Source organism: Pholcus phalangioides, unplaced genomic scaffold (genome assembly GCF_987345545.1).
Source record: "Pholcus phalangioides strain wild (caught in Gottingen) unplaced genomic scaffold, Ppha-v1.0 ptg000015l_1, whole genome shotgun sequence".
Lineage (NCBI taxonomy): Eukaryota > Metazoa > Arthropoda > Arachnida > Araneae > Pholcidae > Pholcus > Pholcus phalangioides.
This window is the reverse complement of record NW_028301608.1, coordinates 34,703,487-34,721,577: the sequence shown is the minus strand read 5'-3', so window position 1 is coordinate 34,721,577 and position 18,091 is coordinate 34,703,487. Positions and strand designations below refer to the sequence as shown.

Sequence of the window (18,091 nt, the reverse complement as noted above, 5' to 3'; positions counted from 1 at the left end):
TTTGCCAAGTTTTTCCGACACGACTCTGCCTCTTTTGAGGTAACGGAAGTAAGGTGCTTTGCATCAGTCCGGGGTTGTGAGCGGTCCTATCTATCTATCTATACATAAAAAATATATAAACTAAGAAATTCACTTGTTATACAGTTTTCCCGTGCGTTAAAAGTTCTAATAATTCTAATGTAGATCCCACTCTGAAAAGTCATTTAAAAAAATTTTATATTTTTAAATGCAATATTTTTCGAGAGTGAGAGGTATTAAACATATAAAATCACTATGTTTTGGCAACTTATTACTGTGTTGGCAAGTTTTCATTGGCTCAAAGGTTTCCATTTTAGAGACTGTACGCAAATAGAATGAACTCAACCATTTTATATTTTTATTCATAATAAATAGCAATTAAATTTTGACAATTACAGAATTTTTAGAACTTTTAGTTTAATTTAATTCTCGATGTGGGAACTGCACCCTCAAGCATTGGCAGCAAATTCATAAGCCCCGCGGCACATTTCCACATGACTTAAATGCGGTACACTCCCGGATCATTAAAGTGGTCCGCGGCACGTTTTTAAACCAATGACATGGTCCGTACTCTCCTAAAGATTAAGCAGTTGAGTATTATTTATTTGTTATTTATTGAGTTGAGTATTGATTAAGCCCTTGCTGTATTAGGGTTGCACTAGCGGTAATTACTTGGGCTAGTTTCCGTACGTGGAAAACTTGTTAAAATTACATCGGTTTTGAAAAAATTTGTGCTCGGTGGTCCCTCACCGAAGCTCATGCCAGAATATTCAGCTCTCGATCACAAAACTCAATTAAAAAACATTGCCTCGCCTTTAGCTGAAGAATAACTGCAGTAAAATGTATATTTTTACGTTTTGAATTTCAGAATTACTTCTACTGCTGGTGGAACAGTCAGGACATTGGAAAAAGACCTCGTATTTAGCGGCTACCGTGTACCCAAGGATGTGAGTATTATATGATTAATCAAAAAAGTACACAACCGCTCTCAGCCAAGTGAAATCATCACACAATTAGTATTGACACCATTGACCGAATTTTTTTCATTAACCAAAAGTTGTATTTCATTATTATTATTATTTTTTTTGGTTTCGTGTCCTGCTCAGACTAAAGTCAGCATAAACTTCCACGTGACCAGCGTGCTGGAAGAGAACTTCCTGGACGCCGACAAGTTCATACCGGAGAGATGGCTCAAAAATTGCCCAAACAAATATTCGTCGACTGATTCTTTCGCCTACATACCTTTCAGCTTTGGACCGAGAATGTGTCCGGGAAAAAGATTAGCCGAGATGGAGATGTACACGCTGATCGCCAAGGTAAAAAAAAGACACACCATTTCCCACTTCTTATTATTAAAAATTAAGTTGATAACCCCCTAAACATATAGGCTTTTGGCAACAAATTTTGACGATATGTATTCGAAGTATTGGCGATACGTCTCAGAAACAGGTTTTCTTGTTCATATGCTGTGGGAGGGGGGATGATTGCAATAGATTTCTCTTTCGTAGTTTTAGAGAAAAAAAATCCGTCACGCAGGAATCGCAAATATTTACACAGATTTACCTCTCGACTGCCAGGCCAGTCGAGTGGTTAGGGAACTAGCTTCTCACTGTGCATGTCTGAGTTCGAATCCCGGTTCGGGCACGGATGTTTACTAACAAATTCCCTGGACGGATCACGCTGATCCCTTGGGAATACGTGAGGATCACGCACGTTATTTAAAAAAAAAAAAGATCCACAGAGAAAGACTTTTAATGGAAAAAAGTACTGAGGTTTTTTTTAACGGGTAAGGAAAAAAATCTTTCATTCATAGGGTTACAGTAAAGAGCTTTAAGCGTTGCGATGATGAGTCAAGAGATAAAAAGAACAGAGAGAGAGCTAGAATGAATTTCTCTTCCATTTGCGTTGGGCCGAGATATACCGTCCCTGATTGCTGAGGCGTAAATACAATGAAGGTAAATTTTTTCCGCGAGTGAAAATTGTGTTACAGATATTTTGAAAACATTTTTATTTATATATTTAGCATCCCTAATTAATAATTGAGAGATTCCTCCATCAAATAATCACTAAAATGCTACAAATTAGTGTAATTTTTAAAGAGCATCGATTGTATATTCTGTATTATTAAAAAGACTTATATACTAATGCTTCCTTCTCCAGATCATGCAGAACTATTGGGTGGAGAATAAGCACCGCGATTTCGACATTCACTACCAGTTGGTTCTGAAGATACAGAATCCGTTACTGTACGAATTCCACGACAGGAGGTGACCGTGAATTATGATCGTCCGAGGAAGAACTTTTGAGTAGAAACATATTCTGTTATTGTCGCGCGGTGACGATTAACCACAAAACGATCAATTGCTACATTATCAAATGATACACGATCATTTTTATATTGCTAGTCTGTATAAATCTCATTATGGTAAATAAAGTTCAATTTTAAATGGTTTATGTTCCTTTCATCACTAGTGCCTTGCTTTGTGTCATTCGGATTGAGAGTTGGTGATATTTCAACTATTTATTAGTGATGCATAGTATTTGTCGCTATCATAGACTTAAGATATAAAGTCTTATTACTACTACTTATTACTACTAGATATATAGTATTATTACTCTGTGGTCGCTATGCATGTATTTTGTCGCTCATTCGCGCGATGCATCCTCATGATCTGGCGCTTTTTTATTCACATTGTCATCTCACGAGAAAGCGGCCTAATGTTCAACTAGCTCTCAGAATAGCAATTTCATATCAGTTTTTATAAAAAATATTCTAGTTCACGGAACATTTTTTAAAAACTGATTTCATATGACTGTGCGCAGGGCTCGACTTTGACGGACCGTCCTATTCGTTCACCACACCAGTGCGCTTTTACCCAGAGTAGGTTCTGCTTACGAAGTCTTGCGGTCTTTGGAGACACTGCCTTAGTCTTAATTCACCACGTTCGACACCAAGTTTACAACTTCAAAAAATGCTAAAATAAAATAAATAAACGAAAATAAATAAATAAATAAAAGTAAAAATTAAAATAATTTATAAAATTTTTTAATAAATTTAATGGAATTTTAAATTAAAATTTAATTTTAAATTTAAAATTAAAATAAAGAAAACAAATGATAACTGAAAATAAATTAAATTAAAGGTAAATGAAATAAAAAACAAAGAAAATAAATAAAAATTGAACATAAATAAAATAAATAAGTTACCCTCTCTTCAAGAGATTTCGAAAAATGTTTTAATCATAAATGAAATAATGGGCCTCTCATTTCTACTCGGTAGATGGTAATAACTTATTACCATCTACTGAGGTGACAATAATCGGCACCAGCTATAAAATACAATCATCAAAACAAATATTTTGTAAAATCAGAGATGTTTGCTTTAGTTTCGGTTTCATAGCTTCGTTTTGGTATTAGAGTTGTTTAATTCCGCATTTAGTGATGTCGTGTGGCTAATTTGAACATTTTGAATACTCTGTAGATGTTTTTTTTTCTTAATGAAATTGTGCTTATAGTGACAGAATAGAGGATATTCACTAATTTACCAATCGATCTTGAGAAGCTTTTGTATAAGTACTTTTGAAAAACTTTGAAAGAAACGTTAATTTGACATTCTGGATCCGGGGAAAAATTGAGGTTTTCACCGCAGCAACGAGAAGCTGCAAAGGATTTATTAAAATGACATGTGCCCATTCAATCGCTCGTATTTCGCTGCATATTTGGTTTCACTAATATACTAATATAACCCGCGTACCTGAAGTATGAGTACTTGCTTTGTCAACCTAATTAAAGATGTTTATAAAAAGGCCAAGTTATACTCGTGAGAACCGAATCTGGTTTGACGGATCACATTGATGTCCAGAAGGGTCTTTTACAGGGCAAAACTTTGAGCCCAAATTTGTTTTCATTGTACATTATTCAACTTATTGACCGACTAAATAAATCAATTACTGTCCTTATCCAACTCCATAGAGACACATGCGTACATTACTGTTCGTTGATGACCTGGTCATATTTGATTCCCGCATGAACTTGCAGAAGAAAATTGATATTTTGAGAACCTTTTGTTTGGACTTTCGTCTGTCAATTAATGCAAGCAAAACAAAGATTATGGTTTGTAGAAGCGGTGGACGCTTGACAAAACGCGAGCATTGGTTCCACAGGAACGACAAGCTGGAAGTAGTACAAATACAAACAAATACAAATACAACGCCACATCAGATAAAATGCCCAACGAGGTGGCTGATAAAAAGATGCCCATAAAAATATGGTTGTCATATAAGGTTGTCGTATTTAGGGTTTCAATTTTCTAGCTTTGGTTCATTTGGCTCTGCAAAAAGTGTATTTTCGGCAAAAGCCAAGGCAGTGGTTAAGAGTTCCTGACCGATATTGACAAAGACAAATGTTTGTTCAGTGAAAGTCGCATTGAAACTCTTTCATTCGTTAGTTCTATCAGTTCTCTCTCCCTCCGGGTTCGGACCCCACCGTTGCCGCAGTGGTGGTCAGCTGAAGTTGGTTTTATGTGGTTCCCAACTTCAAGGCGCGAATGCAAGTCGATCTCCCCCGCTAAAAAGTCTCGCCACAGAGAACAACAGCCCTACAACGCTACAGATGTCCAATCATTACACTGCACTAACAATTTGAAATATAGATGGCGACACTAATTCACGCACAACACCATGTACGCACTCAGACTGTTAGGTACACGCACTCACACTCCCGGTACAACTCAATCGGTAGTAAATTGCCCATGGTGATAGACCGGAGTTGCGCTCGGTTTGATTGAAAAAAAAAAGTTCTCTCTCCCGGGGCTCCACTATTGAGCATTTATATTTTTCGATGACTTTGAACATATTTTTTCACTCTTTTTTTAGAAATTTGTTTTCCCTGCCCAAATATATTCCCGGTTATCTCCTCCGTATTGAACTAGGTCAACCCCAGGTATTAGTCATAATGAAAAAATTCCTGTTCAAGTTCTATTTGCGAATTCTAAATATGAAAAGTAATAGATTTTTCCGAAATTCTGCCTGAAAAACCTATATAACAAGCTTCTAAATGACTACAATACCCAATTCAATTGACTGGCATCAATTTAAGATATTTTTGACGAGAGTGGACATAGTTTTTTTAAATTTAACCTCGATCCTGCCGTGGTTAAACGTTAATACCCAATGTCATAGAACGGCTGATTTTGCAGGGTGAACAAAACAGGTGGCCGAATTAGGACTTATAGGACACCTTGTATACATCTCCTCCCTATGATAGGAAGTTTCAAAGAAGAAAGAAATAATTGTATTGTGTTCAGTATCTACAATTGCAATTGGATGATTTGACTGCAAATAGGAGGTCATTAAGTTGTGCAATGTACGGCGTTGCATAACGCGAGCATAGCTTTACAAGCACATCAATTACATTGAACGTAGTTGACATATTCTTGAATATGTGTGTGTGTCTTTTATTTATTTCTCTTCCTCACCCTGTAAACAGGAAAATTCTCGCGCAAAAAAGGAAACATCCGCAGCCCTGATAACAATCTCAGTGGCGTCCAGTGTTACGAGTCTCCGTTGAATTAATTCAGCTGAATCCGAACCATCAGTTTCCTGGAGTACAATTTTGCAAGCGTTGACGTTTTATTTCGTTGATTACCCCGTCGACATGGAAATTATTGGCGTCCGTGAGCTTTCGCGATGAAACAAGACGTATTTTTCCCTGTTGGTTTGTTTGCCCTCGACGCCCATTTGTGTCGAGGACTTAGTGGCTCAGTTGTGCATTGTGTTGTCGATGGAGGTGCAAGGAATACATATTTTTGCTTGCTTATAACATCGTGAGTTCAAATTCAACGTTCACAGATCTTCGCAAATTTTATCTTTTAGGGGATTTTATGGTTACATTCTGAAGAAAGAGAGACGACCACCGGAATTGGATAGAGTAAGTTCTCATTATTCGATGGTTTTTGTGGTTGAATTCTGTGATCGGCTCCGCTTAATCGGATATCAACGATTCCAGCGTACAATATCTGATTATACGGGGAACAATTCAATAGCCATTTTGCAACGTTAGTATAAGTCATATTCTTGTATATTGAAAACTGATGAAGGATCTAATAAAGATTATCGAATAAATCAGACAAAAAAATGAAAGGAAAATTATATTTAATTACAATTATCACATAATACGTAAGAATTTTACTTAGGAAAGTTAGCGCCCTCTATTGACTTAACAGCGAATAAAAATGAAATAATTAAATGTACGTATTGAAGACAACTTGAGTACTTGGAGGCCCTACCCGTGTATTTAACAGTTGACGAGTGAAGCGTAATTTAACGAATGAACGCAAGTTTTGAAGAGTGAAGCTGCAATCTACGAACATTGCAGCAGTGCTTTTGCGCATTAGCTTAATTAATTTTTTTAAAGTAATTCATTTATATTATTTTTCCAACATTGCATTAATTTTTTATATGTAATTATACAATTAAGCTGTGGTCGCCCAGGGGAGTGCAGGCATCCCCATTTCGATTAAGTGTAGGAAAAATAGCTGAAAAATTATCATATTAAGTTTTATCCGTTTAAATGAGGTATCCGTTTATCCGTTGCCCGATTAAGCGGAGCCGACTGTATGTCTTCGGGGTGGGTCAAGCTCACATGTCGCCGGCCGGTTGCAAAGCTGCAAAGCCTCATGTGCCGCCCTTGAAGACGGCTCTGGTGGGAGACTGAAAGGGCTATACAGCGTAGGAGACTGGTATAAACCTAATTTTTTATTCAACACAATGCATTTGACCATACGGCCCACTTTTAAATAAACCAGCTTGTTTTTTTGGTCCAGAATTATTTCCCAACTCTCAATTATCCCAGATAACTTTTTCCACACTACAGCTCTTGTTGATCAGCGAAAATTTTAATTAATCTCAAAATACCCAACATAGAGTTGAACTTTGTTAATGCCAAAATACCTACTCTAAGAAGCTCCCCCCTAGGTAGAAACTAAGGGAGTGGGGGAGAGGTGTTCAGATTCTCCAAGCCCTGAACAAAAGAGAAATCGAATTCTTTCTTTGACCGCTCCTGGGAGGGGGCACAAAAACGTACACGTGCCACTGGTGATAGAGTCATTTCTTGTTTCTGATATTACGCCCTAGGCCCTGTCCAGTTTTCTCAACATCTTTGTTATCAAGACATGACTAAAAAAAGCAGTAACAGCACTTTTATTATTAAAAATTTATATTATCACAAAAATTAGAAACTTTGCTTGGTTTTAATTTATACAAAAATTATGCGTCTAACAGGATGGGGAGGGAGGTACGCAGGATCGGTCTTTGGACTGGACACAAAAGGCTTCGCGGAGAGGGCGGGGAGGGGGGGGGTACAAAAATATTCTTCCCGAAAAATTTTGAATTACTACCATTCAAAAAACATTTAAATTAACAGGAATTGGTCAAAATAGCATATAAAAGGGATATTTTCTTTCAATATATTAATTTTTCTTACCGAAACTACTTTTTTTCAAATATATTTGGTAGGCTTGCGGAGGGAAGGGGTATATGGGCCCCTATATGCCCCCTTCCGCGTATGACTGTTTTCTAAACTAAAGCCTAGGCAGCCACACCTTGCACTCGTTTTATCTTATACTATAATTATACCCTTTATGCAAGTCACGATGCGTAGTTTGTTCAATCCCATCTCAAGAAAGCATCTATCATGCACAGAATTCACGTGGAAAAAAAAATTCCTCGCCAAATGTATTATATATAAGTAACGTATGTTTTCGAATATCTTGTGTGTTTATAGAAATATTCTTAATGGAATATTATATGTAAATATATTACAGAGCCATAATTAATAAAAATACAGTATATTCATCTCATATATTTGTCCAACATATACGTTTTTTTTTTTGTGAACTAAATTTTGACTTTCAGTACCCATTATCTTCCGCAGTTGGCGATACTTCAGTAAATTTAGTGATGGTTGGCAACTTTACTTGCCTTTGAAAATTTTTTTGACTGTTATTATCAACTTCCCTTCTCTTTGACAATTTTTGCTCATAATTAACAACTTTACTTGCCTTTGACAATTTTTTTCTGGTTGCAACCGGCGACTTTGTATTTGGAATTTTTTTTTGATGATATCCCGTATTTCTATGAAAGAGGTATGGATTATATATATATATATTAAACCGATGTAATGTGTGTTAATGTGTGTGTAATTAATATACTTTCCTACCGGAACAACTTTCACGGGCCTGATGAAACTCCTTGACGGGCCGCATTTGGCCCTCAGTCTGGAGGTTGTACACCTCTGTTCTAAATTGATATTCCATTTTCAAATACTATTCTTACTCTTTTCAATGAAACAGGAATTTAACACCCGAGAAGAATGAACACGTCGTGCAACCGCCTCATGACATCAAATCTCATTAAAGGCAGTGCGAAGAAACTACTCGGCGAAACTGCAAGAGTTGCAGTGTCTTCGAGATGCGTTTTCTTGGACTCAGCAGTTTCACCCGAAGCTTTAGACAAAGCGAGACCTTTCGAGGAGATACCGGGTCCTAAACCTTTACCACTCATAGGAAATCTATTTCGATACCTTCCAGTTATTGGTAAGTACAACAATTGTATTTTTTTAATTATTCCGAAACTGATTTATTTTAAAGCAAAAGTCTCCTTAATAAGTTTTTAATTTTTTTTTTCAAACAGGGGAGTACTCGGCTGTCACGTATCACGAATCTCAGATGAAGAAGTTGAAAAAGTATGGACCAATCATTTGGGAGAAGGTTGTTCCTGGGTATGGGATGGTGCATCTTTTTGATGAGAAAGACATCGCTACTCTGTTTCGAAACGAAACAAAACTTCCTCAGAGAGATTTCTTCCTCGGCATCGGACACATCAGGAAAACCCATCCTGAATTCAAAACTGTTGGATTGGCTCCTGGGTAAACACATTTTCATACTGAAATTCATCCTAAATATAGTCGAACACACGTATAACGAGGAGCTCTTTTTCATAAATTAATTTATGAAAGAGCTTTAGACCGAGGGTGTCAAACTCGCAGCCCCCGAAGTCCCAAGATCCAAAAAACTACTGTTTTTTTCCTTATAAAACTTTTTTTTCAAATAATTTTTTGAATAAAAAGTATGAAGTGTTTATGTCAAAAAATTATGAAACCGAATGGTTCGGCAGTGAGAGCCACTACAAATGAAATCAGTTAGGTATTCGCAAAAAATTCCAAGCTTTTTTAGCGACGCCTCCTTGGTTAAGGAATGTTGCAGAAAATAGGTCTTGAGTACGTGCAAGCATTTCATGATATTTTTTACACCGAGACGTATTGTGGTCGAAAGAATAACAGCAATAGCTGATGATTTGCGTGACCAGTTGGAAGTAATATCCTCAAATATAGAGTGTTTTTCAATAGCGCTCATTGAACTTTCGGGTATTCAAGACGTGGCTCAAATGACTGTTTCCTCAGGCTTGCAATACGAACATCATCAAAGAATTTCTAGAGAAATGTTGTTTTTTATTCCCGAAACCACAAAAAATTGAAATATTTCTGAAGTTGCGGCAAAATGCATCAAATTATGCACTTACGAAAAATATTAATTTCCTTTCGACAAACTTGTAGCAGTGAGAAATAACAATACACCAGCAATAGCTGGCAAAAATATAAATTTTGCTTCAAGATCCCAAGAAAAATTGAAGGGACTGTATTCAGACATTCTCAAATTTTCAATCAAAGACTTCAATTTTTCCATTGCGTCATTTATCAGCAGGTCCTTTGCTGCAGAGAGTCGGAAATGAGTAGCATTATGTCATAATCAGCGCCTGACGAACACTTTGAACTTCATCTGATCCGAGGCGCCACAAACAGCGCTTATTTTCGAAATTTCTTGAAAACTTGGGGAACGAATTCGATGTGCTACTTCATTACATAGAAATTCATCTGTTGTCTTGTCCAAAAATTCTAAAAAACTATTTTTGTCTTTACTTTTAAACGCTGTAAAACTGTTCCTAGAAATGAAAGATTAAAAGGTTTCATTTCTTTTCATGGTAAGACACGGGTGTGACTCTCTTATAACGGAAAAATTTAACAGAATCTTTGATTTCGTCGTACCGAGTTTGACTGCAATTACATTTATAAGAAAAAAAATACAACTAAAAATGTATACAAGGTGGTCATAAATAACTTTGTCGGTATACGGGCTCCTAGCCGCCGAAAAATCAACGAATGTGGATGAAGTTCGAGTTATAGGTGCTTCAGAATATGCACACTAAGATGTGAGAGAAAGAGAGAGAGAGAGAACAGAACCTATCTCTTGCGGTTATGGATTGCAACACTCATTTTTATGGACTGCAAACTGATCAGCATAACAACAAAAAAAAAAAAAAAACATAAATGGCATTAGAACGGTACCCGTAGCACCATAAATGAGGGCGCAGGGCACAGACAAAGATCTCACCAAGAGGTTGGGGCGCTAGACGCTCTGTCGGAGAATTTCTTCAAATCTGCGGTAGTCCCTGACCGATCGTCTAAAGCAGTGTTTCTTAACCTTTTTCAGCTCATGGTCCGCGACGGATCACATTTTCTTCTCGTGGCCCCCCGTTCTATCCAGGGCCCCCCTACCCTCATCCAAGAGAGATACTTTCTATTTTTTTATTATGAATGAAATTTTAATAAATCAGTCCAATCTCCAGAATCCTGGCTAGGCACGGATTCAAATGGTGGATTATCATCTCTCCCACGAGCCAAATTATATGGTAAAAATGGGTCTGTGTAAAATACGGGACGATCCAACAAACATGCACAATAAATCGACCCTTCCAACACATCAACCGTTGCTCTGGCAGCCCTCAATACTAAGCTGGTACTAGATTTGGTACTATGATTTTCACATGTAAGCTGTTCTTACATATGAAAATCATATAGTACCAGATCCCATATAGTGCAGTGTCCCTCTCCCTATATTATAGACATGAAGACCCTGGTCATGCCCACATAGACCCAAGGGTTAAGATGCCCCTGGTCCTATGGACGGATCTGATGAATTCTGAAAGTAGTAACATGTTTCACTTTTAAAGCAAGCTTTTCTCTTCACAGCTCTCTATGACTCCCTTCACCACCTGTCGTGGATCACCTTTCTTCTGATTTTCTCCCATGGCCCCACTAGAATATCCCAGGACCGCAAGGGGGCCATATGGCTCCAGGTTGAGAACCACTGGTCTAACGCACCAACCCCTTAATGTAATCTTTTTTCTTTGTATTCCTCCTGCGCTTGCATTTATGGTACTACAGGTACCGTTCCACCGCCATTTGCGTTTTTTGATACTCTGATCATTTTGCAATGCATGGAAGTGGGGCTGAAATTCGAATTTTTCCAAATTTTTTTCGTTGTGCTCGTAACGGCAAGAGCTGAGGTTTCGTTTTTTTCTTCTTCACATCCTCCAGCGCATGCTCTGATATCTCGATTTTCATTGACATTCGTTGATTTTTACAGCCGTTATTCTCTGACAATATATGAGAATCGTATATTGTCAGTCAACCAAAGTTATCAATCAAAGTTATTTTATGACCACCCTGGACAACGTAAGGTTATTCGCACTCCCGTCTCCACTCGAGTTTAATGTGTGATCGCGTTTAAACTCATAGTTCAAGTTTTTTCCCTCTCTCTGCAAGAAGTGATTATTAATTTTTTTTAGGAATGGCGAAGTGTGGTACAAGCATCGCAATCCCGCTCAGAAAGCCCTGATGAACCCACGAATCATCCAGCAGTATTATCCGCAAGTGAATCTCGTCGCCGACAGCCTGATCGGTAGAATAAAAAGGATAAGGAACGAAAAGCTTCATGTTCCTCGACTGATGGACGAGATTTTCAAATGGGCCATAGATTGTGAGTAATAAGTAGGGTCTGGAAGTTCAGGGAAAATTCCATAATGCCTTTTTTGTCTATTTCAAAGTTTTTTTTTGATAAAAATGTCTTTTCTAATTTTTCCTACTGTAAATTCTAATTTTGACATTGTTTTATGTTTATTCGTGAATTGTAGAGGCCATATTCTGTAGAACTTAGATATATTTAGCATCGCGAAAACTTCAAAAAATTGCTCTTTCTTAAATCTTCAGCCATTAGTATAAATGTTTTTTTTATCAGAAACCCTTTTGTCCTTTTGGCCCCATTCAAAAGAAAATAGGCATAAGTACCTCAGAGATAGGAGAAAGTTTGTTTTAGGCCAGGATTACAAAGTTTGATAAGAGATCTTTTACAAAACTTGAAAAATGCGACCAATCGATTAAACTCGAGAGAATGCAACCAAGATGCTGGATCAGTTAGTTTGAATTCAGTAATTTTAGTGTTAGCACTATTTTTCACGTTAGCTAATTACATATTATGCATTCGCTTGAATCGAACTCCGACTTGAATCTTGAGGGACTGCAAACACTTTTTCTTTGGCATGGTAATATAAAAAAAACTTGGCTAAAATAACTACTAGCTAAATCTTTTGACATTATCATGCCAAAGAAAATTTTTTTGGAACAATAGATGGAGTGAGTGCAGCCGAGATTTTAGCCAGTTTTCCGAGATTTTAGTGTCTATTTTGACCATTTTTAGTGTCTAAACTTTCGGGCTCTAGTAATAAGTAATTTCTTGATCTACTGGCTAAAATTACTACAATGATATACAGATATACCAATAAAATTAACAGTAATGATAGAAAACAATAACGTATTAGTTACTCGTAAAAGTTATAGAAAAAACCAAACTTATTTATTTATTTTAGCTGTGACTTACGTGCTATTTGCTAGAACGAAAGGTTCCATGAATTTGGCTATAACCGAAAGCCCGCTCATAGAGGAATACATCAAGGCCATCAACAATTTCTTCAAGTATTCGGGATTAGTCGAAATGGACCCCATCCCATTGTGGAAAATATCGCCGTGGCTTTCGCCGAATTACATGAACTTATACAAAGCTCACGAGGTTGCCGTTAAGTGAGTAAAATCATTAAATATCTCTCAACACTATACTTCGTACACAATCAGATGTGATTTGAACAATTTTTGTTTTTTCATGCCAAAATGAACGGGCACATATCAAGTGCTTTACTGTCAGTAGAATAAAAAAATAATGCTTCTAATCTTATTCAGATCGAAGTAGGGAGAAACTGATAAAATGACCGGAGAAAAACCTATAATATACGCTGGTTGCCTCGATATCCAACCTTGCCAACTAGTCTAGAGCTAGGTTCACACTCATGCAGAGGGACCGACACGAGGAAAACATTGGAGAGGCTGAAAGTTGCTGATCGTCCCGTATATACGGGACTCAAGCACGTACGCTGGAAGAGGAAGGTGCATTGCATTGTGTTTTTTTCAGAAAGTATCCGAGGAGGGAATTAAATGGCCTCAGCTCCTAGGTTAAGGCGCTTATGCACTCATGTACAGCTTGGTCCAATAATCATTCGCACATATTTGCTTAGTATGCTTGCATTCCCCCCCACCCACCCCACCCTGCTGGAATGAAGCACCAGTGACATAGGTTAGCTACACACTGGCCCAGCCTGGCACAACGTTCCTTGGTGAATATTTGACTCCAGAACACTTTCCGTGTTGCGACTGTTGGTGTTCTTCCACTAACGACGTCGGCCTGACGGATTGGAAGATCAGGAAGAAAGGCGACTCCCTTTTTAGCTTGGGGTGGGGGGGGGGGGAGCTGAAAAGTCCTGGTTGTTCTTTTCGAGGACATTCTAATACCTTCCAGTTAACATTTGGCAATCATTGCCATGGATGGAGTGGCCACACTACTCGCCCAACCTAGGCACGTATTGGGCCAGATCGGACGCAAGCGGGGCCAAGGCTCTCTCTCTCTTAAAGAATATTACAAATAAATTTAGCAATCGGGGATTGGTGATCATTGACACAAATTGTAGTTGGCTTGTAATGACAGTCACGAAAGTCATGCCATAGAAGTCATGTAGGTGTTTGTACTGTAATTTCACGTGTTCTACTGTAATCGAAACTACTGAATAAAATTTATATAGAAAAAAAAGATAATCCATCACGAAATATTATATTTCTTGTTCCAGTGATGCCAAGACAATAGTTCATGAATATATGCGCGAGATGCAAACTAATCCACCGCAAGAAGACGGAGCGATCAGGCCAATAGGCGAGAAATGGCTTCAAGAAAACGGGCCCGATGTCGTGATTCCTATAGCCGTCGATGTGATGGGAGCAGCAATAGATACGGTAAGCCTAACTGATGTATTTAACCAATGAAAAAAAATAAAATAAATCTAAACATTAATAACTTGCTTATACGTAAGTAACATAAACAAGACTACATATGACCTCTATTAAACCGCTTTACGTACAGGCTTTTGGCAACAAATTTGGACAACGATTAAACTAGCGGAGATAAATCTTAAAAAAAGAACAAGTATTACTGTTTACACTTACGAAGGAAAAAAAGAGGAGAGGAGAGCAGAGAAAAAGGTTTGCGTTATTTCTCTCTCTCTCAGCTGCTCTTTCCCTATATATGTTATCAGGGCCGTAACTAGGCAGGTGCAACAGGTGCATCTGCACAGGACCCACTTGGAAGGAGGCCCAGAATGGGCCTAAATGCGTCTTAACTTACGCGCGCTTATAAAGCCTGTTTCTCTACTGGCTCCGCCTACTCACACGTGTACGCTTACGTATTTGACGTACAAGATTTGCATTTTTGTCTAGAAGCAGTGGTTTTACATTCAATTCAGTTCTTTTCATAAAATTCGATAAAATATGCAAATTTATTTAATCTTAATTTATTTCACCAGTGTATATTTTTTTACTCATCAAACCGTAGCTAAGGAGAAAAGTTGAAAAAATACTGTTGAAGTAAAGGAAAAAAAAGAGGCAATTTTTTTTCTTTGTTGGGTAGGGTTGGCAATGGAAAGTCCTGCAGCTCGAATGTATTCTTTCTCTAACGGGGCTGAGTTATCTCATCCATGATCGTTAAGGGGTTAATAGTGTTCTGCTACTCCAAAACTTGGTTGCAACAAATGGATTTTCATGTTTTGGCTTTTAGTGCTTAGTTAATAGAAAGACACACATACAGTGTCTGCCGAAATACATTCGTTAGCAAGAGGTCTTTTTTTTGAAGAATAAAAAATGTTATTTATTCATTTAAATCAAATACGAAACGTTTTGATGCTAAGCTAGCTTTTTTGTTTATAAAGTTTTTCTAATAAAAGTGATCTTATGCATCAGAACATGCTCCTTGTGTCTTGCACACGTCACTCTAAATACCCAGTTTTTAAATTCATAAACTCCATTCCTGTTCCCACTCTTTTTTGCATCACATGCATGTGAAGATGTTTTTTTTGGTTTTATTATTATTTATACGGCATGCATACATCGATTGGCATTTTTCTGGTCTCATAAGCCAGCTCTGCCCCAAAATGTTTTGTATGTGTATTATGTGTAAATGAACAAAATTGTCGTTTGTGCACACGTGCACACTTAGCACAGCCTGAAATATACAACGTTCCTTTAAGGGGTCTCCTATATTTTAACATGGTAAAAAGCTTCCTTATGTAGAAATATTACTAAAAATAATATTTATCTATTGTTTTATTTCAAATTTTTATCACGCATATTTGTTTGTGCATGCTATCCTATGCTAGCGCAAAATTTTATACACCTCCAATACTTAGTTTTTTACGAATTTAAAAAAAACACATTAAAAACGGCTTGCGCGCATGACAAAATTGCATGAACTCAATATAATCAATAAAAAATAATTCAAAATAAAGAAAACTGTTTAGTTCATATAATAGTGATTTAGTTGATATAAAATTGAGATTTTGACTCAATATTATTGAAAATTAAGTTTTAAATTTTAAAATATTTAAAAAATTGTAATTTTTTTTTATAACATAAGTATCTATAAATGAATCTCAAATCTTTTCCGCCATTTTATGAACTGAAGAGTTTCCTTTCTTTTGAATCAATTTTTATTAAATTTCATTGATGTCATGTTGTTTTATTATGACTGCAAGCTCTTCTAATGTTAACTTTGAAAAATTTTAAACAGTATTGAAGATATTTATGAAATTTTGTACTGACATAAAAGGATAGCATATACCACGGGATTCCAACTGGGGTTCCATGACAGTTTCTTTGGTTTCGCATGACCAAAGCTGTTCTTTGTTCTGAATTGTAACGAGATGGTGTCACGTTCGAATAAAGTTCGGACCACTTGGATGCAGTGCCGTCTTAACGCATGGGCCCACCCGGGCACCTCGAAAGGAGAGGGGCCTCACAAAAATGAGAAGTGGTTGAAATTTTCAAGAATTTTCCAGGTAGGGCCTCAAAAACATCACTTGGCCCGGGGGCCCATTATGCTCTTAAGACGGTCCTGCTTGGATGACTAACCTAGAGAATGTGGAAGCACGTGAGTGACAAAAAGAATGACCTGGTGAGTATGGGTCAAAAACAGTGACCTTGAGGGTGTGAAAGCATGTAAACGACCAAAAGACAGTACCACAGAGACATATTTACGGTATGGGGGGGGGGAGGGGGGGCTAAACAGGCTATAGTCCAGGGGGGCTAAATTGGAGTCGGGAAGACAATTTTTGTACCCCACAAGCCTTTTGTATCCTCTTCAAAGGTTGATCCTGCGTACGCCAATGATAAGAGCCCTCTTTCATTTTGCCCTAGGGCTATGATTCTGTTGAGACGGCAGTAGGGACGAACTTTTGTTTGGATAAATATTCAAAAATGTGTTCCGTAGAACAGCATCATCATTATCATCAAGAGGTTCCGCGAGCAACTCTGCGTTAGAAACCCCTGGCATATACAATGCAACGTATGTGGTAAAAATTTTGAATAAATCAATGGATAAATAATATTTCTACGTAAGAAATTTTTTTTTACCATGTTAAAAGTAAGAGATCCCTCAAGCCAAAAGGCTGGAAATGATGTTACGCTTGGACAAAACCAATTAGAAGCCCTGGTCTACAAGAATGGATTCGCTAAAGAAGCGTAAATTCGGTACCTTTTGCACCTCCAAAAAATTTGTTTCCTTACAGAGTAGCGTTTGGGCTTTAGATAGAAATTTAATATTTATGAGAATATTGCAAAAATAATAATTATAGTTGCCGTTTTTTCGTTTCACCATTGAAGACTTCTGTCAGCATAGCCAATTTCTTGAGAAACATTGCTCAATATCCCGAAGTCCAGAAGAAACTTCATGAAGAAGTGGACAGAGTACTGCCGAAGGGAGAACCTGTCACAGTAGAAAAGGTGGAAAACATGCCTTATTTGAGGGCTTGCCTGAAAGAAAGTCTCAGGTGAGAACTAATCGCTTACATTCAAATAAGTTTTTTATATTTCTCTGAGTGTCGATATAACATTTCCTTCAGAAGCCTTTCTAATTAAGATTAAGGTTTTTTTCATTGAGAAATTAGTATTTTCCTGCATTTCCTAGAGTCGACTGTACACGTAACTGTAACCTTGATAAGCATGCGCGATCGATATCTTTGTACAATCATGCATAACTCCCCTTTTCATCACAAGGTATAAGTATGCTTGCACAAGCGCTAGTTTGTACCTACACTGAAGCAATTTACGGAAAATTCACTGACGAACAATTCGGCACAAGTGAGTGAGCAAGTGAGCGAATGAGTATGAACAAGTGAGTGACCAAGTGGGCACATGAGTGAATGAGAAAGTGAGTGACCAGGTGGACGCATGAGTGAATGAGAAAGTGAGTGACCAGGTGGACGTATGAGTGAATGAGCAAGTGAGTGACCAGGTGGACGTATGAGTGAATGAGCAAGTGAGTGACCAGGTGGACGTATGAATGAATGAGCAAGTGAGTGACCAGGTTGGAGCATGAGTGAATGAGCAAATGAGTGACCAAGTGAGCACATGAGTGAATGAGCAAGTGAGTGACCAAGTGAGCACATGAGTGAATGAGCAAGTGAGTGACCAAGTGAGCACATGAGTGAATGAGCAAGTGAGTGACCAAGTGAGCACAGAAGTGAATGAGCAAGTGAGCACAGAAGTGAATGAGCAAGTGAGCACAGGAGCAAATGAGTGAGTGAATGAG

At 37.6% G+C, this 18,091-nt stretch overlaps 1 protein-coding gene across 1 annotated transcript in view; it reads left to right on the top strand.

Moving 5' to 3' along the window:
• The window catches only part of LOC149075894 (uncharacterized), a 37,626-nt gene that overhangs the window by 14,348 nt on the left and 5,187 nt on the right, over nt 1-18,091 (top strand). The window contains exons 8-16 of the mRNA XM_089242158.1: nt 887-965; nt 1,125-1,334; nt 2,179-2,285; nt 8,388-8,611; nt 8,709-8,943; nt 11,703-11,893; nt 12,780-12,990; nt 14,085-14,247; nt 17,164-17,330. Of these exons, the coding sequence (XP_089098284.1) occupies nt 887-965; nt 1,125-1,334; nt 2,179-2,285; nt 8,388-8,611; nt 8,709-8,943; nt 11,703-11,893; nt 12,780-12,990; nt 14,085-14,247; nt 17,164-17,330 (1,587 nt within the window). The remainder of the gene's footprint in view (nt 1-886; nt 966-1,124; nt 1,335-2,178; nt 2,286-8,387; nt 8,612-8,708; nt 8,944-11,702; nt 11,894-12,779; nt 12,991-14,084; nt 14,248-17,163; nt 17,331-18,091) is intronic.